The sequence below is a fragment of the Leopardus geoffroyi genome, chromosome B2 (assembly GCF_018350155.1).
Source record: "Leopardus geoffroyi isolate Oge1 chromosome B2, O.geoffroyi_Oge1_pat1.0, whole genome shotgun sequence".
Classification (NCBI taxonomy): domain Eukaryota; kingdom Metazoa; phylum Chordata; class Mammalia; order Carnivora; family Felidae; genus Leopardus; species Leopardus geoffroyi.
The window spans coordinates 44,081,029-44,107,358 of record NC_059332.1 but is presented as its reverse complement, the minus strand read 5'-3'; the positions used below and the strand labels follow the sequence as shown (position 1 = coordinate 44,107,358).

At 43.0% G+C, this 26,330-nt stretch overlaps 1 protein-coding gene and 1 long non-coding RNA gene across 7 annotated transcripts in view; one reads left to right on the top strand and one right to left on the bottom strand.

Moving 5' to 3' along the window:
* The first annotated feature begins 2,994 nt into the window (after positions 1-2,994).
* Positions 2,995-26,330, top strand: part of CLIC5 (chloride intracellular channel 5) — a 162,931-nt gene continuing 139,595 nt past the window's right edge. Inside the window, exons 1-2 of one of the 2 annotated variants that reach the window (XM_045498441.1) lie at positions 2,996-3,479; positions 3,510-3,784. In XM_045498441.1, the coding sequence (XP_045354397.1) occupies positions 3,104-3,479; positions 3,510-3,784 (651 nt within the window). In that variant the 5' untranslated portion in view covers positions 2,996-3,103. Of the gene's footprint in view, positions 3,785-26,330 lie in introns of both variants that reach the window. The other variant, XM_045498440.1, reaches the window with a different exon arrangement.
* The window catches only part of LOC123608456, a 38,516-nt gene continuing 26,866 nt past the window's right edge, over positions 14,681-26,330 (bottom strand). For 3 of the 5 annotated variants that reach the window (XR_006717241.1, XR_006717244.1, XR_006717242.1), the window contains one exon: positions 25,031-25,587. This is a non-coding gene — a long non-coding RNA (uncharacterized LOC123608456). Of the gene's footprint in view, positions 16,465-25,030; positions 25,588-26,330 lie in introns of those variants that run through there. The other 2 variants (XR_006717243.1, XR_006717245.1) reach the window with 1 other exon arrangement.

The following is a 26,330-nucleotide window of genomic DNA, read 5'->3' as shown; positions in this document are numbered from 1 at the left end:
AGACATCTTCCTGTAGGTGCTTGGGACTCATCAAAGATTTCCAAACATGAGAGTGACATAAACAAACTTGTATTTCAGAAAGCATGCAAGCTCATTCTTAGAACCTCTCAAACAAATGAATAAATGTGTCATATTTCCTTTCCTGGGTTGTAAGTAACATGCGGGTGAAGCCCTCAAAATATTTTTGACAGATTAATTGATTGATGGGCTCTCTTTTATAAGTAAACAAGCCAACTTGCTCTATACAAAGTGCTGTGAAACACACAGGTATGTTCTTTTCCTGTAGGAGTTTAAATATAATCCGGAGATAATATTTATACACGTAGTACAGAAAGAAAAGTGGACCAGGAGTAAAAGGGCATGAATTCTAGGCACATCTCCATTTTAGTTGTTTATAAAACAAATATTTAGTAAACATCAACGACACATCAGATATTTGCTAAATTTTAGATATATACTGATGGACAAAATAGTCATGGGCTTTGTTCTCACAGAACTTACGTGTCCAGTGAGGGATAAAGATATCAAACAGTCACAAAAATTTATTCAACAAATGTTTTGAGTATCTAATATTTGCCAGCCACTTCTCTAAAGGCTTGAGATAATGATGAAGAAGCAGGCAGAAATTTGTGACCCTACAGGGTGTTTACATGTTAGTGGGAGGAGACAGAAAATAAATTCTAGACATAAAGTAAGTAATGTATGCTTCTTGTTAGAAGGTGATAGGTATTATGGAAAAAGAAATTAAAAAATCAAGTAAGGGTTTTTAGCAATGGAGGGGTTACAGAGAGGAGTTGGGATGGGTTGACATTTTAAACAGGACAGAGTGGCTTCATTGGCAAGAGTATGTATACGCAAAGACTTAGAAGAGTTTGGGGAATTAACTATGCAGACATCCAGGGGAAATGTATTTCAGGTGGAGTAAACATCCGATGTAAAGGTCCTATGCAGCGATTCTGGAATGTTCCAGGAATAGCAATGAGGCCAGGTCATCTGAAACAAGGTAGGCAAAGGCGGGAAAGGTATAGGAAAGCTGGTGCAGATATTCTAGGATGTTGTGGATCACTGTAAGGACTTTGGCTCTTTTACTGAGAGAAATGGGGAGCCATTACCTGAGTTTGAGCCCAGTTGACTGACTTTCATTTCATGGCGGGGAAATATCTAAAAATGATTCCTTGGGGGGGTAGGAGGGGAGGCTTGTGTGATGATGAAAGTAGATTGGAAAACACTGACTTCAGGAGGGAGTAGCTGAGATATCACCAAGCTGGAGGTTAGGAAATCGCAACAGAAATCAGCTGTCATTAACTCTCTGTGTGAACTTGGACCAATCACCTCCCCTTTCTAGGTTTCAGGCTTTTTTCCAGTCATAAAATCAACGTTAGACTGAATGACATTTTAGGTTTTCTCCAGCTCTAATATTATGCATAGAATTTGGGGGGGGGGGCTCCATTGAGATATAAGTGCCTAATTATAGAACCTATGGTAATTTATCAGGGATTTGGACACACCAAACCTCATGTTTCAATAAGAGAAAGGGCTAACTAACATCAAGACGCTTAAAGTCTGTCTCTAGTCACCTTCCACTCATCTAGTCTCTGAGCCATCCCCAAAGCTAGAGTTCTAGAAATATTGCTCTAGTTTGCTGCAGAAGATTCCTAGATACATTATTGGAGCTAAGGGTACAAGGTAGTTTTGTTAATAAGATGTTCATCAAATTCTACGTCCACAGTTGCACTGCTTCTTAATTTTCACATGATTTCTGGACACCAAAGTCCCTTTACAACCTCTCTGGTTGTCACTTCACAGAGAACCACATACATGGTGTGATGAAGGGAAATGGGAATTAACAGAATAGAGTACCAGATTAGAAACAAAGAGCCTGTATTTTTATGGCATTTGTAAGTGACATCAACTAGGCACCCTTGTACATCGAGTTCCTACTGCTTATCCCAAACCTGGGGCAATTGCACTAAGAAAACCTTGGATAGTTTATTCTGTGCCCATTAGGGTCTAGATTTTCTTTCTAGTCTTCCAACTATGTTTAGAAGTGTCTCAACAGCAGAGGGGCGCCTGGGTGGCACAGTCGGTTGGGCGTCCGACTTCAGCTCAGGTCATGATCTCACAGTTCATGAGTTCGAGCCCCGCGTCAGCTCTGTGCTGACAGCTCAGAGCCTGGAGCCTGCTTCGGATGCTGTGTCTCCCTCTCTCTGTGCCCCTCCCCCACTCACACTCGGTCTCTCTGTCTCTCAAAAATAAAGATTAAAAAAAAATTTAAAAAAAAGAAGTTTCTCAACAGCAGAGAATGAATCTTCTAACACATAGGACTAGCGCTCATTTCAGTATCCTGTGCATAGCAGAATCTCGGTATAAAAGTTCGTTGACTTTGTTGATGATCATATGGATTTAAGAGGGAAACGTGAAACTCAAAGCCATAAATCTTTGAGTTTTTATTTTTGGGTGGTCTGTACCGATGTAATTACAGGCCAGTGCATTTATCTCCTTTCCCTTCTGCCATTGAATCACCTGGTGGTGTTTCCAGATAAGAAATGCAAATTGAATTTGTCACCTAGCTGGAGCATATACAGCTCATGCATCACAGGGTACTGATACTCAAGGAATTGTTTTGTGCAATGAATTCAGCCATTAACAGATCAGTGACGATGGTGAAGAAGTGAATTGCAGGGACTTCTTGAATGTTGTCAACATTTGGAGGCAATTAGAAGAGGGAGCCCTGCTTAGCGACCAATGGCTAAATATTTAGAATTTAAGCGTGCAGTGGGAAGATAATTCAACCTCCGGTAAATCCAAAGAATCTTGGAGTTACTGGCAGTGGGGAAAACCCCAGACTCTACTTGAAACTATCCTTAGCAGTGAAGGAGTTAACTGAGTGTGTAAGCTTTATCTGGTGCCCAATGGACTCGTCGCTTGCTGATTAAAGCCTCTGGTAAATGATTGTTAGAGACCTGTCATTGGTAGCTGTTGCTAGTTGCCGTGTTTCAAAAGCTTGTTGATTCCTCTGCAAGGTGGTGCAGCATCCTCTAGTCCTTTATTCATTTCTGATCTATTCGGGTCTGCCTGCAAAAGATCTATCAGATCAAGGAACATGAATGGTGAAGATAGCAGCACCATCTATGACACAGTCCAAAAAGAAAGGATGTATGAGGTTCCAGAAACGCCAGAAGAAAACGAAGTCTCTCTTTATGATAACATCCATGAAGGCCTGAGGTCAGAAGATGATGCATATGCCACTGAGCTGGAAAACCATGAATATGACTCTGTGTCAGTTGATGTTGCTGAGGGTGAGGAGAACAGCTTGACCTCTTCCCAACCAGAAGCAGGAGACTACCTCCTGCCAGGTGACATATGTCCTGAGTCCCAGGATCTTCAACAGGGTGAGCCACCAGTCTCCAGTGAAGACTGGAAGAACTCAATGGAAAAATCACACTCACCAGCCCAACACCAGGAAGAATTACACTCACCAGCCCAAAACCAGGAAGAATTACACTCACCAGCCCAGGACCGGGAAGACGTACCCTCACCAGCCCAGGACCGGGAAGACGTACCCTCACCAGCCCAGGACTGGGAAGACGTACCCTCACCAGCCCAGGAACCCCAGGAGGATGGAGACATGATGGAGAAAGGCCTGCCCTCTCCAACCTTCCCCACCCAGCAGAGTAGGGCCTTCTTTGCCAGCAAGGATTCCTCCACCTGCCATTCTGCTGCTGATGGTTTGGAAGAAAGTGAATCAACTTCCACAGACCCTGAGATTATCCTCTTTGTTAAGGTAAGTGCTGTCTCTGGTAGGCACTTCTGCATGTGTAGATGGAGAAAATGGTGTCTTCTTTTTCTGAGTGTCCAGGGAAAGATGCATGATGTCATGGTCCTTGGACCTCCAGACATACTCAAGAGTATGGCTGGTTAAATGAGTCATTCCAGGGGCACGTGGATGGCTCAGGCGGTTAAGCATCTGACTTCGGCTCAGGTCATGATCTCGCCATTTGTGAGTTCAAGCCCCGCGTCGGGCTCTGTGCTGACAGCTGGGAGCCTGGAGCCTGCTTCAAATTCTGTGTCTCCCTCTGTCTCTGCCCCTCCCCTGCTTGAGCCTTATCTCTCTCTCTCTCTCAAAAATAAATAATAAACATTAAAAAAAACAAAAAAAGAAAAAGAAAAGATTTATATTTTTATTTGTTTAAGAAAATTAAGTTTCAACAATATATCAAAGGCATTTATTTTGATATCTGTCAAATACATGGTATAAAAATATGCACACATATATGTGCATATAGTAATGTCACAATGACTGTCAAAATTTAGTTCTAGAATGTTGTTTCTGCTCGTGTAATTTTGAAAATGTGACTGCTGTGTTCCCCCAATCAAAAAGTAAAATTAGGGACGCCTGGGTGGCTCAGTCGGTTAAGCGTCTTCAGCTCAAGTCATGATCTCACGGTCCGTGGGTTTGAGCCCCGCATCAGGGTCTGTGCTGACAGCTCAGAGCCTAGAGCCTGCTTTGGATTCTGTGTCTTCGTCTCTCTCTGCCGTCCCCTGCTCACCCTCTGTCTCTGTCTCTCTCTCAATAAATAAATAAATATTGAAAAAAATTAAATAAAAAGTAAACAAGTCATTCCAGAGTTCACGCGGGATTGCTCAAAAATATAAGTATTGGAAAGTGCATTTAAACCGTGTGTCTAATCATTGACTTTATTATACCATGGGCAAAGTATTTTTTTAAAAGTTCACTTACAAGTGAGCAGAAAATGCAGTTCAAATCCTTACCTTTGTGACACGTTTAAGTACATTTTCTCATCTGGTTAAATTTCCTTTGTCAACTTGATTTTCAAAAACGAAACCAAGGCTGGTGAGAGGAAGTCAAATCAACAGTGAGGTGCTGGGCTTTCCTTCTTAGCATTTCTAAGGTCACAGATACTTCAGATATATGGTCAATAAAGGTAACCTCTGTCATTGAGTTTGCCCTTTTGACACCAATATAACTAAACTATCTGATGAAGTAAAATGATTTCAGTGGTGTACTAGTAAGACACTAACAGCCAGTGTTAATGTTTAATGCTTATGATATATAAACTGAGAACTTTGGAAATCTTTGTTTTAGACTGATATTATAATAAATAGTCTATTTATTACACACAGACCATTTACAGTAAAGACTATTACGATTTATCAGAACATAAAAAAGCATTCTGGGCTAGACAAATCATCTTTATTAATCAAGAAGGCAGAACATTTTCCCCCAATGTCCACTCCCTGATAATATTCATATTTACACCTTTCTTAGTATGAGGACCACATATTAGCAAATGCTATTTCTGGCTAATAAAATGAACCCACAAAACCCCCAGGTCATGCTTATTTCTCCCCTTTGTGGTTTCCAATTACTCCTCCAATAAAATTCATTTTATTTACTAATTTCATATATTATTATTTTTTTTTTACTTTGTACTTTTCCCTAGTTGTTTTGTGTGCACATTGTATTTCCTTTCTTCTACCGTAGTCTTTATTTTTTTTTTAATTTTTTTTTTCAACGTTTATTTATTTTTGGGACAGACAGAGACAGAGCATGAACGGGGGAGGGGCAGAGAGAGAGGGAGACACAGAATCGGAAACAGGCTCCAGGCTCTGAGCCATCAGCCCAGAGCCCGACGCGGGGCTCGAACTCCCGGACCGCGAGATCGTGACCTGGCTGAAGTCGGACGCTTAACCGACTGCGCCACCCAGGCGCCCCTACCGTACAGTCTTTAAAAAGCACCTCGCAGAGTGTTTGGCTTCTACTTAGGTACCCGTCAAAACTTGCCTGGTGTTATGCTGAGCATTTGGGGGAAAAGGGGTATGAAAACAGGGAGGGACTTGGCTGTCAAGAAATCAGCAACGTGGTGCGGAAGATAGACTTGCACATGGTTAATTTCAGTGAAATGGATGAGTTAACTGAGTGCTGTGGGTACTGGGGATGGAGTGCTCAAGAGTGCAGGAAGGAGTCAGGAGGGGTCCCACCAAGGAGGTGACCTTCAAGCAGGTGCATTCAAGCAGTCTTCCAGTTTCCATATCCACCATTAAGTTAGTTTCAAAACAAGAAAAGGAAAGGAAAGGAAAGGAAAGGAAAGGAAAGGAAAGGAAAGGAAAGGAAAGGAAAGGAAAGGAAAGGAAAGGAAAGGAGAAAAGAAAAGAAAAAAGGAAAGGAAAGAAAAAAGAAAAGACCACAAAACCCCACTCCTAGTGAGGACTAGGTATATTTTTCTCAGGACAGAAGCATCCAGGCAACTTTATGCAACAGACAAGGTGGATCATCATCATCATTACGGGCACGTGAAGACACTTGTAAATTTGGCAAAGTGTTGATTTCACTAGAAATTAGCCTGCCACTGGTGTTGAACCAAACAGAAGCAGGAGGAAACAGAACTATTGGAATCTCCAGCTGGCATTAGCAACAGGAAGAACTGTTTGATAGTAACGTGTGGTCTTGTGTTATTTAAGATCTGTAGTTCCCGAAAGCAAATATTGGCGTTAACTCTTTCAGTTTACATTCCTTTTAAAATAATTGTTCACTCAGAGACCTCAGCTCCTATGTGTGAACTTTTTTTTCACGAAATTCAGCAGTGCTAAGAAGAGTGGCAGTCATAATCCCTGCTTCCCAATTCCCTACCCATCCCCATGGCAGTTCTTTATTCAATGTTGAATGGGAATTATAAGTGAAAGTGGGGGGTACAGGGGCTTCTCTGCTTGCACGGAAGAGGAGCAGGTAACCTGCTTAGGCTCCTTCCTCCTCCCAGCTGCGGGGTAAGAGCCACACTCCATTTGACAGCTCTAGGGGAGAATCCTTCCTTGCCCGTTCCAGCCTCTCGTGGCTCCTGGCATCCCCTCTGATGGCTTGTACCTGCATCGTTCCACTCTCCGCTCCATATCACATGGCCTTCTTTCCTGGAACTGCCTCTATTTTCTCCTCCGTTCTGTTGTAAAGACCTGTCAATGGAGTTAGGGCCCTTCCTAATCGAGGATGATCTCGTCTCAGGATCCTTAATTTAATTATATCCACAAAGACCCTTTTTTCCAAATAAGGTAGCAGGTACAGGTTCTGGTTGGACCCACCTTTGGGGAGGGAGGCACTCTTCAACCCGCTACAGCCCCTACAGGGTGGGAATTGGTGGAGTTGAAGCATGGGAACATGGACAGCCATTCCTGGGATCCGTATTTCCACCAAATGCAAGGGGTTCTGTGAGAAGTCGTGGACGGTTTGTACCTTCCCGTTGGTTCCCAGACATTTATGAGAATGCCTGACACGTTCTTAACATCATCCTGAGGCTGGGCAGAAGGCCAATATGTGAGCGCTTAATTTGATTTGTTGAGCTCTGAAGGAACATTAAATCAAAGGACTTGAGGATTCCCACAGCCGTCAGTGTTAAACATTACAAGGAGCAGCCTGTGGCAACCATGTCACCGTAGCTAATGCAATGTGTCCTCCCTCCTGGGCCTGCCGTTGTGTTTCTGCAGCTATATAATTGACCTAACACTGTCTTCTCAATAGACGTAGAGGCCAAAACCAAACACGTTAACCAGGAGAAGGTGAGTCATGTCAACACTGGGGGAGAGAACACCAACTGACCAGGAGGGGGCTACCAATCAGAATATTGGGGGAGGGGCACAGGGTTGGACAAGTGGGTGACAGATCTTTTTCTGAGCTCCCATTTTCTGAAGAGTAATTTATCAGACTCTCAGGTTCTTGAGGAAAGGACCACATTTTACTTACCTCTGAAGCACAGTGTCCTGCGGGCTGCTGGGATTGTCATCAGGGCTCCATAAATATTGGTCAGAGTAATGGGAACTGTCAAGTATGGTTCAGTCACCTATTGGAGTAAAGACCATCCCTTGGAACAGAATTGTACGTTAGATACTTCTCCGCTTTAAGCCCTGCCCCTTGCCAACAAGATCAAGTCCACCCTTGAGCGTCACCAAGGCCTTGACCTCGCTCCTAACAATCTAACAGCCTCTCTGGTCCCTCCTCCCATCACATTCTGCCTCATTCAGTATGTCCCAGGAATACCGAGCTCCCCACAAATTGGACATGTTCAACCTCACCTGGCTTTGCCCGTGCTGACTCCTCTGTCTATAGCATTTCCTCCCCTCTGTCACCTTGTCACCTTGTCCTCATCTTTCTGGACTCAAATTCCCCGTGAAGCCATTTCTAAAACTCCAGGTTGTTCAATGTGATACTGCCTCTGTCCTTGTCTCCATCTTACCATGTGTCCCCTAATATTACAACCACCTGGGTAATGCTGTTCCTCACTGGTCGGTAAGCACCATAGGGAAAGCACTTTGGACCACATCGTATTCACCTCTGTATGTCCGCCCACCATTAGCCCAGAGCCTGGCCCGTAGTTGGGGTGGGGGGGGGGGCTCATAAATATTTGTCAAATGGATTAAAACTGAGCCGGTTATGGGAAGGGCAATTAAGTTCTTTTTTTAAAAGGAAAACTTGCTAGTGTATTCTGGGAAATTTGGTCAGCATTAAAGCAAAGACTCTAGGTTCCTGTTTCCATTGATGTTCGACTTTGAGTTGGGGATGGGTGGACGGCGAGTCCTGATGAAAAGCCAGCTGATACAGGGGGAAGAGATGAAGGGGAAACTCATTTTACTGAACGTGTACTTTGAACTGTGCTAGGTTGCCTGCTCTACTGATATTATTTCTGTAATAAGACTTAGGAACTAAGCCCCAACTGGATTCTGATACTGACTAGCTGTGCACCTTTGGGGAAGTCACATGCACTTTAGATTTCTCCCCATAAAAAAAAGAAAAAACAAAAAACAAAAAATAAAAACCAGGTGTATGAGATGAGCTCGAAAGCACCCACTGGTTCTAACCTGCTGTGCATGGAACTTCATTCGACCCTGTAGTAACCTTGTCTCAATCCCACGGGCACCCTCTCTCTTTCACATTTTAAACTTGTTTTATTGTCATGCTCTGAAGTATATATTGAATATACTCTTAGGCAGTCCTGTGATTTTTAAAACAGGGGAAGGAGGAAATGATGAGTAACAAAGAGAGATGTTCACACATAGAACAGGATTCTGACTCAAATCACACTGAATAACAGCAGGTTTTAGAACGCGACGGACTTTTCTCCCCCTTTGAATAGGTTTATTATTTGCATGATTCAAAATTTGAAAGGTACAAAAGATAGAGTCTCTGCTCCATCATACCCCCCTCAGATGCCCCATTTCCTTTTCTGAAGCAATATATTCTAAAAATTTCATGTATAGGCTTCCTGAGATATTTTGTGCATATGCATAATTTCAAATATGTACCTGTATGGGTACATATTTGAAATTCTCTCCTTTTCTGCCTTTTATTTAACACTTATGATATTACTGTATACCTTATGATGCACCTTGCCTCTTTGGAACAAATTTTCTTGGGATATAATCTGCATGCATCTAGCAATTTTCAGTGTAAGCTTCAATAAGTTTTGACAAATGTATACAATCGTGTAACAACCACCACGATCATGATGTAAAATATTTCCATCACCCCAAAAAGCTCCCCACTGTTCGTTTGCTGTGAGTCTCCTTCCAGCCGCCCTCTGACTCCTGGAAACAACTGATCCTCTATCACTATAGTTTTGCCTTTTAAAAACTGTCACACAAGTGGAATTAAACTCTGTGTCACCTTTTGTGTGCGGTTTCTTTCACTTCGCATTATGCTTTTGAATTCGTCCATGTTAGTATATATATCAGCAGTTCATTCCTTTTTATTACTAAGTAGTATTGCATTGTATGAATATACCACAATTTGTTCATGCATTCAACAGTTGATGGATACTTGGGCTCTTTCTCAGTTTGGGGCTATTATAATAAAGCGACTATAAACACGCACACAGAAGCTTTTCTATTGATTCTGTTTTCATTTCTCTTGGGCAAATACTTAGGAGTGGAATTATTGCGTCATATGGTCAGTGGATATTTAACCTTATAATAAAACTTGCAAATTATTTTCAAAGTGACTAACTATACTTTGTATGAGACTTCTAGTTGCTTTCTTTCCAGCACTTGGTATTTTCAATCTTTTAAGTTTTAGGTGCACTGGTAAAGTATAATGCTATTTCCTTGCAGCTTTAAAGTACGTTTTTAAGATTTTTAATCCGAATATAGTTAACATAAAATGTTCTATCAGTTTCAGATGTGTAACATAGTGATTCAACAATTCTGTACATCACCCAGTGCTCATCGTGCCAAGGGCACTCCTTAATCCCCATCACTTATTTCACCCATCCCTCCACTTCCTTCCCCTCCGGTAAGCATCAGTTTGTTCTCTCTAGTTAAGAGTGTGTTTCTTGGTTTGCCTCTCTCTTTTTTTCTTTGTTCATTTGTTTTGTTTCTTAAATTCCACACGCGAGTGAGGTCACATGGTACTTGTCTTTCCCTGACCGATTTATTTCACTTAGCATTATACTCTCTAGCCCCATCCATGCTATTGCAAATGGCAAGACCTCATTCTTCTTTTTATGACTGAATAATATTCCATTGTGTGTGTATGTGTATGTATGTATATGTGAGTGTGTGTGTGTGTGTGTGTGTGTGTGTGTGTATACATAGACATGGCGTTTCTTCATCCGTTCATCAACTGACGGACACTTGGTCTGCGTCCACAATTTGGCATGTATCTCTTTGGATTAGCCTTTTTGTATTTTGGGTAATGTGATTACTGGATCATAAAGCAGTTCTATTTTTAACTTTTTTCCTCTTCTTTTCTTTTTAAAAATGTTTGTTTTGAGCATTTTTTCATTCATATTTGAGCATGTGCGTGAGTGAGGGGAGGGGCAGAGAAGGGGGAGAGAATCCCACGTAGGATGTACTCTGTCAGCACAAAGTTTGATGTGGGGCTCCATCCCAAGAAATAAGAGATCACAACCTGAGCCGAAATCAAGAGTCAGATGCTTAACCGACTGAGTCACCTAAGTGCCCCTATTTTTAAGGAATTTTAAGGAATGGTTAAGGACTTTTTGAGGAATCTCCATACTGTTTTCCACAAGGGCTACACCAGTTTGCATTCCCACCAACAGTGCACAAGAGTTCCCTTTTCTTCACATCCTCGCCAACACTCGTTGTTTCTTGTATTTTTGGTTTTAGCTATCCTGATGGATGTGAGGTTAATATCTCATTGTAGTTTTAATTTGCATTTCCCCGATGATGAGTGATGTTGAGTTATTATTATTTTAGTATGGTATCTTCTTATACTGAATTTTAAGAGTTCTTTATAGATTCACAATACAATTTCTTAGATTAGTATTTTGCAAATAGCTTACAAGTCTGTGGCTTGACTTTTCATTTCCATAATAGTGTCTTTGGAACATAGAAGTCTTTGACCTTGAGAAAGTCCATTTTTCCTTTTTTTTCTTCTATGGTTTATGCTTTCTGTGTCCTTCTTAAGACATGATTATCTAACCCAAGGTCATGAAGATTTTCTCCTCTATTTTCACATCATCTGTAAAAAAAGGGTATCTTTATTTCTTCCTTTCCAATCTGTATTCTTTCTTTTATTCCTTCCTTCCTTCTCTCTTTTTTCTTCCCCCCACTCCCCCCCGGTAGGATGGGGTCTTACCACACTGGCCAGGACCTCTAGGACATTGTTGAACAGAAGCCATGAGAGCAGACATCATTGCTTTGTTCCCATTCTTAGAAGGAAAATATTCAATCTTTCATCATTAAGGATGATATTAGCTGTATGCCTTTCACAGACGTCTTATGTTCCTTTCTATTCCTAGTTTTATTTTTCTGAGAGTTTTTAAATTATGAATGTGTGCTGAATTTTTCCAGCTATGAGGTTATCATCTGGTTTTCTGTTAATGTGAAATATATTCATTGATTTTCAGGTGTTAAACGAACCTTACACATCTGGGATCAACTTCACTTAGTCATGATTCATTATTGTTATAGATTGCTAGATTCGATTTATTACAATTTTGTTGAAGTTTTTGCATCTGGATTCATGAAGAATCTTAGTTTGTAGTATTCTTTTAATTTCTTGGTCTGGTGTTGTTATCAGGGTAATGCAGGCCTCGCAGAGTGAGTTGAGAATGTGTTTCCTCTTCCTCTGTTTTCTGGAAGACCTTTTGTAGAATTGTACTATTTCTTCTTTGATAGCTTGGTAGAAGTTGCCAGTGGAGGCATCTTCACTTGACGTTTCTTGGTGGGGAGGTTTCCACCCCCCCCCCACCTTGAAAATTCAGTGTATTTAATAGATATAAGGAAATCCAGGGATATATTTCTTTGTAGATCGATTTGGTAATTCCCACCCCTCAAATTATTTGTTGATTTAATCTAAATGTTGAATTTACTGCCAATTCTCTCCTTATATTCATGTTTTATTTTACCTTCTTAAACATATGGAGTCTATTCTCAATGATAATTTTAATGTCCTTGTATAGTTATTTTTTCATCTTATCTATAGATGGGTTTCCTTTTATTGATTGGCTTTTTCTTTAATTATGAGTTATGTTTTTGTAGTTATTTGCATGGTCTGATAATATATTTTGGCTGCCAGACAGTGAATTTTATGTTGTTTGATACTGGATTTTGTTGTGTTCCTTTAAGTAATGTTGGACCTCATTCTGAAATGCAGTTAAGTTACTTGGAACGAATTTGATCCTTTTGAAGCTTACTTGTACTCTTCGCGAGGGTGGGTCCAGAAAATCCTACCCTAAGAATGGTTTAAAGCCAATTTGGTTCTACTATGGAAGGAATACCCTTTTGAGGACCCCAGCTACTGCATACAAGGAGGTCTTTCCACTCTGACTACTGGGAACCAAACTATTACCAGTCTTATGTGAGATCCTGGAATTGTTTTTCCTACTCACTTCCAGTTCTTTCCTCACACTTGGTAGTTCCTCTCTCTTGCTGTCTCACTCTAGCTCCATCCACTCTGGTATTTAGATCTGTGAATTCTAGCTGCTCTGACCTTTCCAAACCCCAAACTCGGTTATCTCCTCAACTAAGAGAGACCATCAGGCTCTATTTGGGCTCTGTGCTGCCCCTCCCCAATGTCTAAAGACCAACACTTCATATAGTTGGTCTGCTTTACTAGTTGTTCAAAGTAATGTTCTGGTTATTAAGTGTAAATCTGCGTCTTTATACTCCATTCTGGCCAGAGGTGGAGGTTGTCCCGATCGACTTTAAGATTCCCACTTCTTTTGAGTTGCTTCTCCTTTCTTTCCAAACACTGGAAAGGATTCAAGTTCGAATCACAGCCTGGAATGTAGTCAGAAACGTCAACTGGACTAACATCTAATGATAATGACATTAAAGTGATTTTGTGGGAGACAACCATAGCAAATATTTTGGCTTTCAGGCCAAGGTTGCTCGCTAAACTTCCTTCTTTTCCCTTCTCTTTGAAGAGTATGTTGTCGCTTGCAAAGTCTTTATTTTGTACCTCAATGTTCTCAGCAGTGAAGAGACAGGAAAGCCGATGCCACAGCTAATCATTCACCAACACAAGCCAGAGTGCAGTGCCACATTCTCATCTTTTTACCTCTCACCATTCAGACCTGGTGATTCTATGAGTTCCTTTGGAAAATCCCAGGAGGAGGGAGCTTTACTACTCCCAAGAGAGAATCCTATTTTCAAGCTACCTTCCAGTACCCAGGCCCCAAGTGTCCAGGATGAATTTGTGTACATAAAAAAACGCATTAACTGGAAGCTCTATTCTCAGATGATACTCCCTCAAAAATATGAGATGACCTCCTCTGTCAGGGGGGCCTGAAACCAAGTGTTTTGTGCAAGACAAAGATCTTGTGAAGACAAAGATTAGAAATCTGGGCTTTAAGCCACGCGTCACTTTTATGCTTTATGGCAGAGCGTTCCACATCCCTTCATGAGCCTGTGGGTCAACAGAAGTGACAGGCCTGTCACAAGCCATCAGCCTCCCATTTTTACCAGAGCTTCGTGCACAGCAGTAACATGGCAACAGCCAAAATAAATAAGAGAATGCATTGTTTGGGAAACCACTAACGTTCTGAGGTTTCAACGATAGCAACTGCATAGCAAATATGTGGGGTGGCGATGGGTAACTGACATGAGTGCCTCTTGTTGACTGCACTGTAACTGCATGCTTTTTCCTTCCACAGGAATATTCTTGCCCTGTTCTGTGGGGCAAGAAAGGAAGGAACTTGGTAGATAGCCTTTTTATATTTATACCGACCCTCTACAAATTGGGTCGGTTATTCTGGAGCTGTGCTATTTGGAACGATAGTCTTTAGCCATATGTTGCTGTTTATTTGTTTAATTTTAAAGTTTCTTTATTTTGAGAGAGACAGAGAGAACACAAGTTGGAGAGGGGCAGAGAGAGAGAGGGAGAGAGACAATCCCAAGCAGTCTCTGTGTCATCAGTGCAGAGCTCGACATGGGGATTGAACCCACAAAACCAGGAGATCATGACCTGAGCTGAAGTCAAGCGCCGGGCGCTCATACGTATGTGGCTGTTTAATTTTAAATTAATTTAAATTAAAAAAATACTGAAAATTCAGTTCCTCAGTCATAATAGCTACATTGCACGTGCTCAACAGCTACATGGGGCTAAGTACATGGAAAATGCAAATATGGAATATTATTGGTGAAGGTTCTATAGGACAGTGTTATTGTAGGGCGAGCTGGGTTAAGATCTGGCATGAAAATCAATCAGCTGTGTGGTCACAGGCCCCTCTCTGAGCCTTTATTCCTGTGTCTGAAAATAAGAGGTTGGGCTTCATAGTGAGACAGAGGAGTGGTCAGGCCCACAAAATAAAGAAATCACCAGTGAAAAGTATTCACATTCATAAGCAGTACCTGTGCTATAAGTTCACAGAAATCAATTGGTTTGAAATGGCAACTGTTTATGCAAAGTTCTTCAACTAATAATCAGCTCTTGTAAATGTCAGTAAAGCTGTCAATATCCATTGGCCATGCCCAGGCTCCCCATAGGTCTCTCTGTGGCAAGGGTTCTCCACCGAAGCATAACTCTGCGGATCCAAGAGGCTGCCCCTTCAGCCACTAGAGCCAAATGTAGTATTAATCCTGAGACCCACACACACTGACCAGGATCCTTCTCCTTATTCAAAATAACTTGGCAAGTTAAAGGAGGCAAGGTCAGCTGGGCTAGGGGAGGGGGTTGTTTACCAAGAAAATGTGAGGGTGAAGGTTGGACAATTCTCTTGTGAACGTGATTCTTATTCTATAATAAAAAATTTAATAGCTGTGAGAATGAGCTCAGGTTAATTGCCCATACCTTTGTAGGCATCCCTTTCATCCATTTCAAATCAAAGGTCAATTAATGTTTATAGAGCATGTACTCTGTACTTCACGTGCTGATACTGTGAGAGACAGAAAAGCAGTCTCCGATGGGATTATTTCTGTGAGACTGTGACCAGCTGGCTCAGCAAGAAGGATTAACATTATAAGGCATTTAGAAATTGATACACGACAGTTTCTCGAACATATGATGCATAGTACCCAATACGCACGAAAGGCATTCGGAGATGAAGGAGACTGGATTTATCTGGGAAGGCTTCACGTAGGAAGCAGGTCTTAAACTTTGAAGGAAATGTGGGCACTGGGGTGGCAGGGAGGAATCGGGGAGGAGATTCCAGGCCTCAGCAATGCACTGTCCTTTTAAATCCTATGTCATGTTAGGAGGCAGTTCATCAGAGTGTTTTATAGCAGAAACCATGGAACTAGACTATGTGAGTCAAATCCTGGTCCCAACATCTACTGGCGACGCTAACGTAATTCAATTTCATCCAATTCGAATGACGTTTAGTGAGTGTCTCCTCTGTGCCTGTCTTAGGGCCGTATGTTGGGGGTCCAGTGGTGAATGCCTCAGGACAGTCCCCGCGGTCATGGAGTTAACGAGAACAGTCTATCACTTCGTTGGTTCTTTTAAGAGAACGATACCCTAGGAAATGCAGAGGAACCTGCGAAGCCTTGCCCCATCCTTGCCATCTCGGGACACAGCACGTCAGGCCAAAACCAACCCGGATTATGGTTGGCTCGTGCCTTGTAATGATGCTGGGGAGCGCGTTGACCAGGATCTGCTGATGAGGTGATTCTGGTTTGCTCAAGCTCTCAGTGGTTTCATAGCTTGAGATGAGGACGTAATAGAATTTCCCAGCCTCACTTTCTGGGTGGGTTCCTGTTCATGTCTTCTTGCGATCTCATCAAAACACTTCTAAGATTTCCTATGAATTATAAACCCCTGTATGAGCAAGAAGGGCTTCTGCCTGCTTGTTATAGGAACCACGACAATGGCTTTAAAAGCAGGGTTTTATTTTTCATGTGTGGTGAGAGTCCTGGAGCCTGGCTGTTGGGGTGAGGTCAGCCGACTCCACGATGAGGTCGAGAGCAGCCCTCCTCACTTCTCAGTCACATGGGAGGCCACGCTGTAGAACAGGGATTGAGTCCACCTTCTTCAAGGTAAAGAGGGCCGCTGAGCACCTGGAAAAGTAGGATATGTTAAGGAAGTTTGAAGGGAAGTGCTCTTGGGGAGGGAACAAACCATGCCTGCCATCTCCCCTCAATTGCCTTTCTTTCCCTTGTTGCCGGGACTTTTCGTTCTAATGAGCATCTCATTAGTGTAAGAGGGACGATGATCCTGCTTCACTTCCTCGCTCCCGCTGCAGGCAGAGTGGCAACATGGAAGGACCGTGGGCTTCTGTGTCCAACCTTGGTGATAGTCCCAACGAGGCCGTTCATAAACCAGTTGAACTAGGGCAAACGTCGTTAAGTTCTTGGGCCTCATTTTCCATCAATGCCCATCTCACAGACTTGCTCCGAAGATTAAACCATGGTTATCTGACTCAATGCCTGGCATGTGGCAGGAGCTCGCTCAAGTATCCCGGCAAGTTGGATTTATTACCACCGTCTCTGAGAAGGAGCCACATCGCTGCTACTCAATTCCTCAGGCTAATTTCACATTAAGAAGGAGGCAGGATTCCCTCCAGTCTGAACTGGCTCTGCTTAGAACAATAATATCATACCATCCGAATTAACTTAAACACAAAAATAAACTAAAACAATATGAATAACACAAATATGTATCTGCTTTAAACCCTCACATGGAGCTCAAATTGCTGATTGATGGATCATGTGGCCTTGTTCGTGAAATAGCTAAGACAGGCTACACGCTTCTGTAATAATCTCTCCAGTATTGGGGGAGGGGGGAGCAAGCCGATCACTGTCCATGACAGTACTTGTATTGGTAAGCAGGCTTAGTGGCAGACAAGAGAATCCACGCTGAGAGTTTAAGAAGAGAGGGATTTATTACACAGTGTTAGGGAATTCACAGATTTTTCTGGGTTGGCCAGGAGCCAGGGTTAAGTGCTATGCCTCCAGGGACGAAACAGCCTGGAGAAACACCGAACCATATCTTGGGACGGTTCTAGAGGAAAGCCTGCTGTTGCTGCTTTCCGCTGCTGGCCTCTGTGACACTAGGGCTAGGCCTTAAACCTTCCGCCAGACCTGCAACCCGGAAAACCCAATGCCTCTGCCACAGTGCTCGCCATCAGATCTCATATACCGTGCACCCTGCTGCTACATGAGGTTAATTTCTGCCAGTCAGTTCCCACACATAGCGCATTTGCTTGGGGGAAACCAGACATCTAGATTCTTACTGCGAGGGAGTCTAAGAAGCGTAATATTTTTTGGTCGTATAGTAGAGGGCAGTCATGCCAGCCATGGAAAGGTTTGAGTAAGCAATATCTGGCACAGAGCGCAAGTTCACCTCCAAGTCCCCTCCCACTCAGACTCAGTGGCTCCCTGCAGATTGTGCCCATGGAACTTCGCACATGTTCCAGATATCGCCCCGATTACGTTTAGTCATCATTATTTGTTCCTACAAAGGTCTTCCTGGTTCAATCGAGTCATGGAGTGGTGGGGAACACATGGAATTTCGAGTTAGAATTGCGTGCAAATATCAGATTTGTTATTTACTAACTCTTTAACTTCGAAGGAAATCGACTGACATCCCTGAACACTAATATCTCTATTTGGAGAATATGGTGTGATCTCCACCACAGAGGCTAGTCACGGAGAGCACAGAGTGAAGTGCCTAACTGAATCACGGATACATGACATGAGCTCAAGAGATGGAAAGATTTTCTACATTTTCTAATCATTAAGAACAGAAATCGTTTTACTACACTTCAAATTTATATCTCCAGGTAATTTATATTTGGTATCTGCTATATGCCAGGAGTTCTGTGAGGTACTAAGATTATACCAATGAACAGGAATCTCACAAACACTCAACATAGGTGGGAAGAGGGACACCGTGCAAGGTGACAATGTGCGGTGAAGGAGGGGTTGATCTTTCAGGAGGAGGGAGGAAGCCCAGGAAGATTTCACAACTCAACACATGAGTTGGATTCTAAAGGTCGTGTGGGAACCCAGGCAGAGCAGGGGAGAGGAAGGCAATCTGATAGCAGTAACAATAATCTGAGGGTATTTGGAATGAGCAAGTGGTTCACAGACTATGTTTCAGGAAGCAGTAGATGACACTGAAAATCAAGGTTAGGGCCCTACTGTGAAAGGTTTTGTGTGCTAAACTAGGGAAGTTGGATTTTACCTTGTAGTGAATGGGGTATCATGAAAAATTAAGCAGAATAATGATGGGCTCCATTTGCACAGCTGTGAACCTCTGATATAATAAGGAGGATAGAAGAAGCAGGTAGACCAGTTAGCCGGCTAAGAGGAACAGACGATATTACGTCACAGGTGAGAGATGATGATGATGATGATGATGATGATGATGATGATGAGAGTCTGAACTCATACAGAAAGCAATGACAAACACGGAGTCAGTGAAAACTAGTTAGGAGACAGAACTTCTGAGACTGGGTACCTAGTTGGATGTGGAAGACCATGGGGATTGTGACACTATAGTTTAAGGAAGAGAAAATTTGAAGGAAGGGAGCTGTTTTCAACATTTTAATGTGCCCTGGCATATACAGGTTGATGTGCCCAATAAGGCGGCAGACCTATGGGTCTAAAAGTAGAAAGAGGGACAAGAATAGAGGTAGAGGTCTCGCTGGCATATGGAAATAACAGCCGTAGCAACTGATGTAAAGAAGTTCAAGCCAGAGGAGAGTAGAGACCCTGATAAAGCCAGTTTGTATGTTGTGCACAGCAGTGTGCTGGTAAATCTTAGCAACAGTTTCTCTGGGGAGAAATGTCTTCATTTTTAGTATTTGCTGGTTTCCATAATGTAAATATTCCCACCAAAGCCAATTTCCAGCGGCCGGTGTGGCATCACTGAACAGGAAGTTGGGAAGAGAAGTACATAGTTGGCTCTCATGAGCTGGACAACCCATTACACACACCACTACTTGTGTAGGTTACACCTCATGCAAGGGTGCTGGTCTAAGGGAGGCAGGGCTGGCATCCATTCAAGTCTACCCAAGAAACCAGCTGTTGTAGGGATGCTGCTTAGGCAGGGGGCACATTATTCTACTCTGTTTACCCAGACAGTTCATCGTTTTCTAATTCTGAACCCAGAATCCAAGAAAGCTAAGGATAGAGCTTTGAGGAACACCAGAATTTATACAATGGAGAAAGAAGATGCACCAAAATGAAATAAAACAAGAAGAGTGGGCAGAGACGGCTCAAATCTAAGCATGCCAGACGACCTTGGGCAAGTTACTTTACCTCTCTGAGACTCAGTTTCATTATTTAAAAAAATTGTGGGAAAATACATCTAGCATAAAATTTAACATCTTAACCCATTTTTTTAAGCATACAGTTCAGTGGCATTAAATACATTCACGTTGTCATGCTACGTCACCACCATATACCCACAGAACTCTTATCATCTTGCAAAACAGAAACTCTGTACCCATTAAACACTAACTCTCCATTCCCTTCCCCCTGGTCCTTGTCAACCACCATCCTGCTTTTTTGTCTTGATGAGCTGGATTATTCTAGAGACCTCATAAAAGTGGAATTATACAGTTAATGTCATTATTTTAAAAATGAGAATAACAACACCTTCTTTGTAAGGTGATTGTGAAGATTCCAACTAAATGCAGAAAGCATTTCACACATGCCTAGAGAAACCTCAGATATCATTTTTCACATGTTAAAGATGATGGTTAGATAATTATGGGAGACACACGGATGAGTATCTGCCTTCAAGTACCTGCCTTCAAGGTCCCTGCCTTCAAGGACTTTCAGTTCAGTAGGAAAGATTTCATATTTTCAAGTAACTATTATTCAGAAAATGAAAACAATTTTAAAGTGCTGACAATGTTCTTTGGGAAGTTGTAAAAGGAAGATATTTCTGGCTAAGAAGATCTGTGAAAACTTCCCAGAAAAGGAAGGATTTCTTTGAAGGATTTGGTCCAATGGAAAGTGAAAGGAACACTCTGTGAAGAGGGACTGCACATGCAAGGACATTGTATCAGTCAGCTTGGGCTGCGTAACAAAGTACCACAGACTGGGAGGTTTTAGGACAGACATTTATGTCCTCACGGTTCTGGAGCCTCGAAACCTAAGGTCCAAGTGCCAGCATGGTAGGGCTGGTGACAGCTCTCTTTATGGCTTATGGATGGCAGCCTTCTCCCCATGTCCTCATGGGGAGGAGAATGGGCTCTCTGGTGTCTCTTCTTTTGATATAAGGACAATAATCTAATTGGTAGTCTAATCTATATGATCTCATTTAACCTTTTCTTTATAGAACCCATCTCTAAATACTACCACACTGGGACTCGGGGCCTCAACATATGAATTTTGAGAGGACACAATCAGTCCATAATAGGCATGGGAGTGGAAAAATAACCTTTATAGGGAACATTCAGTGACATGGTTTGGATGGAGCATACGGGGGTTGAAGGTAGAGGCATGGAGAAACAAAATTATACCTGGGGATCGTGTTGGAGACTGAAGAAGGCCTGGAATGGCTGCTAAGATTTATAAAGTGTATTTGGTCTACAGCAGGGACTTTCTGAAGGTTTTGAACTAGGAAGTTGCAAGGTCAGAACTGTGCTTTGGGAAGATGATTTTGGCAGTGGGGGATTTTACCGCCGCTCCTGCCTGTATTATCTTGGAGCAGAGAAGGAAATGTCAGCACTAACAGGTTAAAAAGCTAGCTCAGAATCTCCCGATCAGACCTTTCGAGTTGCTTCCCTGAATGCCAGTCGGTGTCTCGGTTGACTGGTAAGGAAGGAACATGCGTTGGGGGCACAGGCCCTGGGAAGCTCTTGTGAAAAATCAGTAGGAGGGGCATCATCCTTGGACCTCCCTCAACCAACACTTGCCAAGCATCAGTCAACCCAGAGCAAAACAATCCCCTTTACTTCAGCAAAAAGGTTTTGAATAACAGCTATGGATCTACCGGCCAAAATAACTTAGTTTCTTGCTGACTGCTGAATACACAGCACAGCTACCTGATCTCGCAATGCATGAAGGAAGTATCTAGTTCTCCGAGTTGGAAATCGTCAAATCTCAATTAGAGAGCTCTACAGGGCAAGATTACAGAACGGAATGCCTCCTCCCCCCCCCCCCCCCGGGGGGAAAGTTCTCGTCAGCCTCTTGAGGCAATAGGTCCCAGCAGCCACCGCGGACAGTGACTAAAAATAGCCACAGTATAAAACCCCAGTCCCGGGACCTCTGGAGGAAACAGTTCGCCCAGAAAAGAAGCACAGGCTGAGATAAAGCGTTGCCTGGTGTTTCATAACACATCATCAGACGTGATGTGTGCCCTGAAACCACTATTGCTGACCTCACCAGTTAAAGTGGATTTACTGGGTGGGAGCGAAGGCCCTTTTCTAACCACGACAGGCTCGGAGATTATCTAGTGGGAGCCCTCAGTTTACAAGTGAGAACAGTGAGGTGGTCCTTGCTCAGCACCACATCCCTCTTCCATCTGGGCACTTTGCTCCTTTCTTCGGCGCAACAAACACTGACTGGCTCAATCCCTCGCTTGATTCAGTGTCCGGTGTTACCTCCTCACCGTCCAAGCCAGCGGCACCTCCTGTTGCCCAGTTCCCTTATCTTCTTGTTTCCTTTCCACCCCTGGCATTGCACTTGACTGTTTTTGCCTGTGCTGCTAGGATGCTGGCCAGCTCCAGGGGCAGGGGCTTTGCCCATCTGGGGTCTGGCACAGGAATGGCCGTACGGAGTGTGTGGTGTGTCAGGCAGGGCCCAGCTGTCTGTATTCTCCAAACCTTCCGTAACTCTGATTAGTTGGACATTGTCTCTTCCGGGTTTGGCCTCTGTTTCTTGTTATTTCTCTCATATTATCTGTCTCTCTCTGTTTTCCTCTATGTTCTGAAAGATTTTCTTTATTTTGCAGCTCTATTTGGTTTTTTATTTTTGGCAGGTACGTTTTTTTAAAAAATTTTTATATTTTACTATTTTTGAGAGAGAGAAAGAGAGAGAGAGAGAGAATCGGAAGCAGGCTACAGGGTCTGAGCTGTTAGTACAGAGTCCGATGCGGGGCTCGCACTCACCAACCGCGAGAACACGACCTGAACTCAAGTCGGCCGCTTAACTGACTAAGCCACCCAGGCGCCCCAGTAGATACATTTTTAATTCCTAATAATTCTGGCCTTATTTTCTAATTGGTCCTTTGTCAAAGGGTCCCATGCCACCTTATGAAGGCAGAGAGACAGGGGAGGTCAAATCAACCATCCTCGCTTCAGGGTGAGCAGGAAGGGAGCGGATTTCCAAACGCCAGAGTGAGCAAGGCTTTACCCCGGTGCTGCCATGCCCATACCGTGAAGGTTGAGCTCTCCCCCTGCTCATCAGACGGCTTCCTGAGAAGAACCTTCCATTTAGAGCCTGGAGGTAAATGTCACCTCCAGCTGGGGGAGGCATTTGGCTGTCATCCAGTGTGGTTGTTCCAAGACAGACTTTGATTGAGTCACTCCACTTGAACGCCACATTACGCTTCCCACCCACTGGCCATGTGCTAGTCTACTGTTTCTCCAGGGTCCTGGCAGGAAGCATGGTCCCCACCTCCTCTGTAGCCCCCTTGGGATTTATTCTGGGCAATAGCTTTCTGTGTCCCCTATCACCCGTTGGCATGCTCCTAGCTGCCTTCTCTCCTCCACAAGTATGTCTACATCCCTTGTCTGTTAGTGACTTTGTCCATTTTCTTTATTCTTGTGAGAATTTGTCTTTTTCATACTTTCATATATTGCTTCTCAGCAGGAGGGTCTCAGGAGGGTCTGTGGGCAGAAATCTGCCAGTAATACTTCATGCACAAAGGGTCCTAAATATAAACGTAACATAATTGGTTTGACTGCAAGATTTTCTTTTTTTCAGGGAAATCTCATCATGCTAGTCTTTCATGAAGTACATGGTGGAAAATACTGGATTACTTTCTGGTATCACGTTAGCCCTGGGACCTGGATGTGTGAGACGTTAACCACGTTTACTGAATGCTTGTGCAGAAAGAGGCCGAACATATGGGTCCTAAATACCACCTCACCCCACCCAAAGAATAGACGCACTTCACAGCCCGGATGCCTAAGCTCAGAGAGTGACTATAGGGGAAAGAAAACATAGGCTGAATTCATTGCTAACCGAGTGCTATTAGTCAAATGAATGTACCTGAGTCCCAATTTCCATATCTCTGATGTAAGAATAATATATACTCTTCCTACTTGGTAAGGTAACCGTGGGTATCAAAAGAAAATATAGGAGACAGTATTGTGTAAAATGTAAAACACTAACCAAATACAAGGGATTGCTGTTGTGAGATTCAGCTGACATGTCACAGGAGTTACCGCATGAAAGGGAAAGCCATTCGAGCATTCTCTAAGCATATCACGTGGCTGGTTACCCCATCGCCCTACATTTATAGATGTCCCCAGCCACGGGTCACAGGGAGGAGCACTTAGAAAAAAAGGAGAGAAACCCCAACCCAATAATTCGTCCCCAGTCATACTGATATAATGGTAGAGGCAGAGCTAGCAAGCAGGTCTGAAATAACTCAGTCCCACAAACACTGACTGAGCCTCCAGCATGGGTTTGCCATGCCGTCAAGGGGCTGGAGCATGGTTTCAACGCGGAAGAAGCTCGCAAGGGCTCAGAGGAGAGAGTAACAGCCATCACTAGTGCAGAGGTGACAATTACTGAATAGGTTGTTCAGTGAAGTGTTCTAGGAGTTCAGAGAAAGAGCCTTTGTTGATAGCTGAGACAGAAACGTTTTGGGTAGTTGGTATCTGCCATTTTCAGAAATTCTACCTCTTGATCTCAAAGACGCCTCAATGAAATTATGTATATTACACACACAAGCGCGCGCACGCGCTTTTATATACAGATATAAAATACAGTAAAACCTCGGAATGCGAGTAACTTGTTCTGCGAGTGTTTCGCAAGACGAGCAAACGTTTCTAATAAATTTTAACTCCATAAACGAGAGACGTCTTACAATGCGAGTAGTATGTGACGTCACAGAATCACAACTGAGCCGATGGTTCTCGAAATTCACTTTGATATACAAGTGCTTTGGATTACAAGCACGTTTCTGGAGTGAATTATGCTAGCAAACCAAGGTTTTACTGTATATACTTCTGATTTTTATATACATATATAATATGTATGATTTAGGGAGGCTGTCACTCTTTTCTTCTTCTTTTTGGTTATTTTTAGAATACTTTGGGATCTATATACAGATGCAAGTGGAAGAATCTGCTGCAAATGTCAAAGACAGTTTTTGACCTTAAGAGCTTTAAGAGAAAGGGGGACCTACTAGGAGAGGGCATTCTGCCTGAAATATATTGGCTGCCACCTAAGCCAAAGTGCCTCAGAGCCCGTACATTCCTTTCATGGCAAGGAAGTAGAAAACACCCATTTTCCTGGCAACAATATTTACTTACTATTGAAATATTATTCTTGTGTTTGGAAGGTTGATGCATCTATCAGTATTTTCATTTCTAAAATTTATAGAGCAGTAAATTGGTCTGGCCTCTGTTAGTAACTCTGCCCTCAGATGGAATGATTCAATCTTGGCAATTAGCGGGCACTGTCTCCCATTAGCAGGAGTAATGACACAATGTGGTTGAATATCTCAGGATGCCAAGTTTATTTGGTGTTTGGACCGATGGCATACTCTCTTGGCTTCCATCTCTTAGAAGATCTTTTTTTTAAAAACATCTCCCCATTTTTATGTATGTTAGAAAATTCGATTTAACCAAAGAACTAGAGCCAGAGCACAGAGCATTCAACAGCACAAGGGCCAGTTAGACCACTCCGCAGTAGTCCACAATGTGAGGACAGTTATCTTCAGTTGAGTAGATGAGCTTTGGTGGCTCTGCATAGGGATATGGTCCCGGGGACTCACAGGGACCCAGAGGGATGTAGACAGGGATCAAGGGGCAACTAAAAAACCAGCCTGCTGACATCCATGTGGCTCAAAAATGGTTTGCTGTTGAGGATACATACAGTCAATAGCCATGGTGCGATCTCCTAAGACTGGTGATTATTTCCAAAAGCATACCCCACAGAACACTGTTTCCTTGACATAGTCCACAAAAAAATGGATCCTATGGCTAAAGAACTTTGAGAAAAATTACCCACGATTTCCTCCTCTTACAGATTCGCAGCACACATTGGCCTCTGAAAGGAGCAAAGAAATCAGTCAAGAAAACTTGAACTTGTATAAACCGGCATGTCTCAACATTTTGGAAATAGTAACTATAACCTTCCATACGGTGGAATCCATGTGTCCTAAACTTTCTGACTGAGGCTATTGACATAGCACATCAAAAACTAATTTGATGCCAGGGCACCTGGGGGGCTCAGCTGGTTGAGCATCCAACTTTGGCTCAGGTCATGATCTTGCGGTTTGTGAGTTTGAGCCCTGCCCTGGGCTCTCTGCTGTCAGCACAGAGCCCACTTGGGATCCCCTGTCCCCCTCTCTCCATGCCCGTCCCCCATTTGCACGCTCTCACTCTCTCTCTCTCAAAAATAAATAAATCTTTAAAAAATTACTTTTATGACAAAGAAGAGACAATTTGAGTCTATATGAAATCTATAGTTTTGCCCCTGAGATGATTTAGCCAACCCAATGCTTTGCCACTTGTTGAAATTTCTTCCCGTTCCTAGAACCAGCTTGATGGCTTTTGCCTGGACCTGAAGATTCTATTGAAACTAGGACTCATACCTGTGTCTGTTGGCCTCCAAAGCCCAGATTTTTTTTTAATTTTTTTTTAACGTTTATTTATTTTTGAGACAGAGAGAGACAGAGCATGAACGGGGGAGGGTCAGAGAGAGGGAGACACAGAATCTGAAACAGGCTCCAGGCTCTGAGCTGTCAGCACAGAGCCCGACGCGGGGCTCGAACTCACAGACTGAGAAAT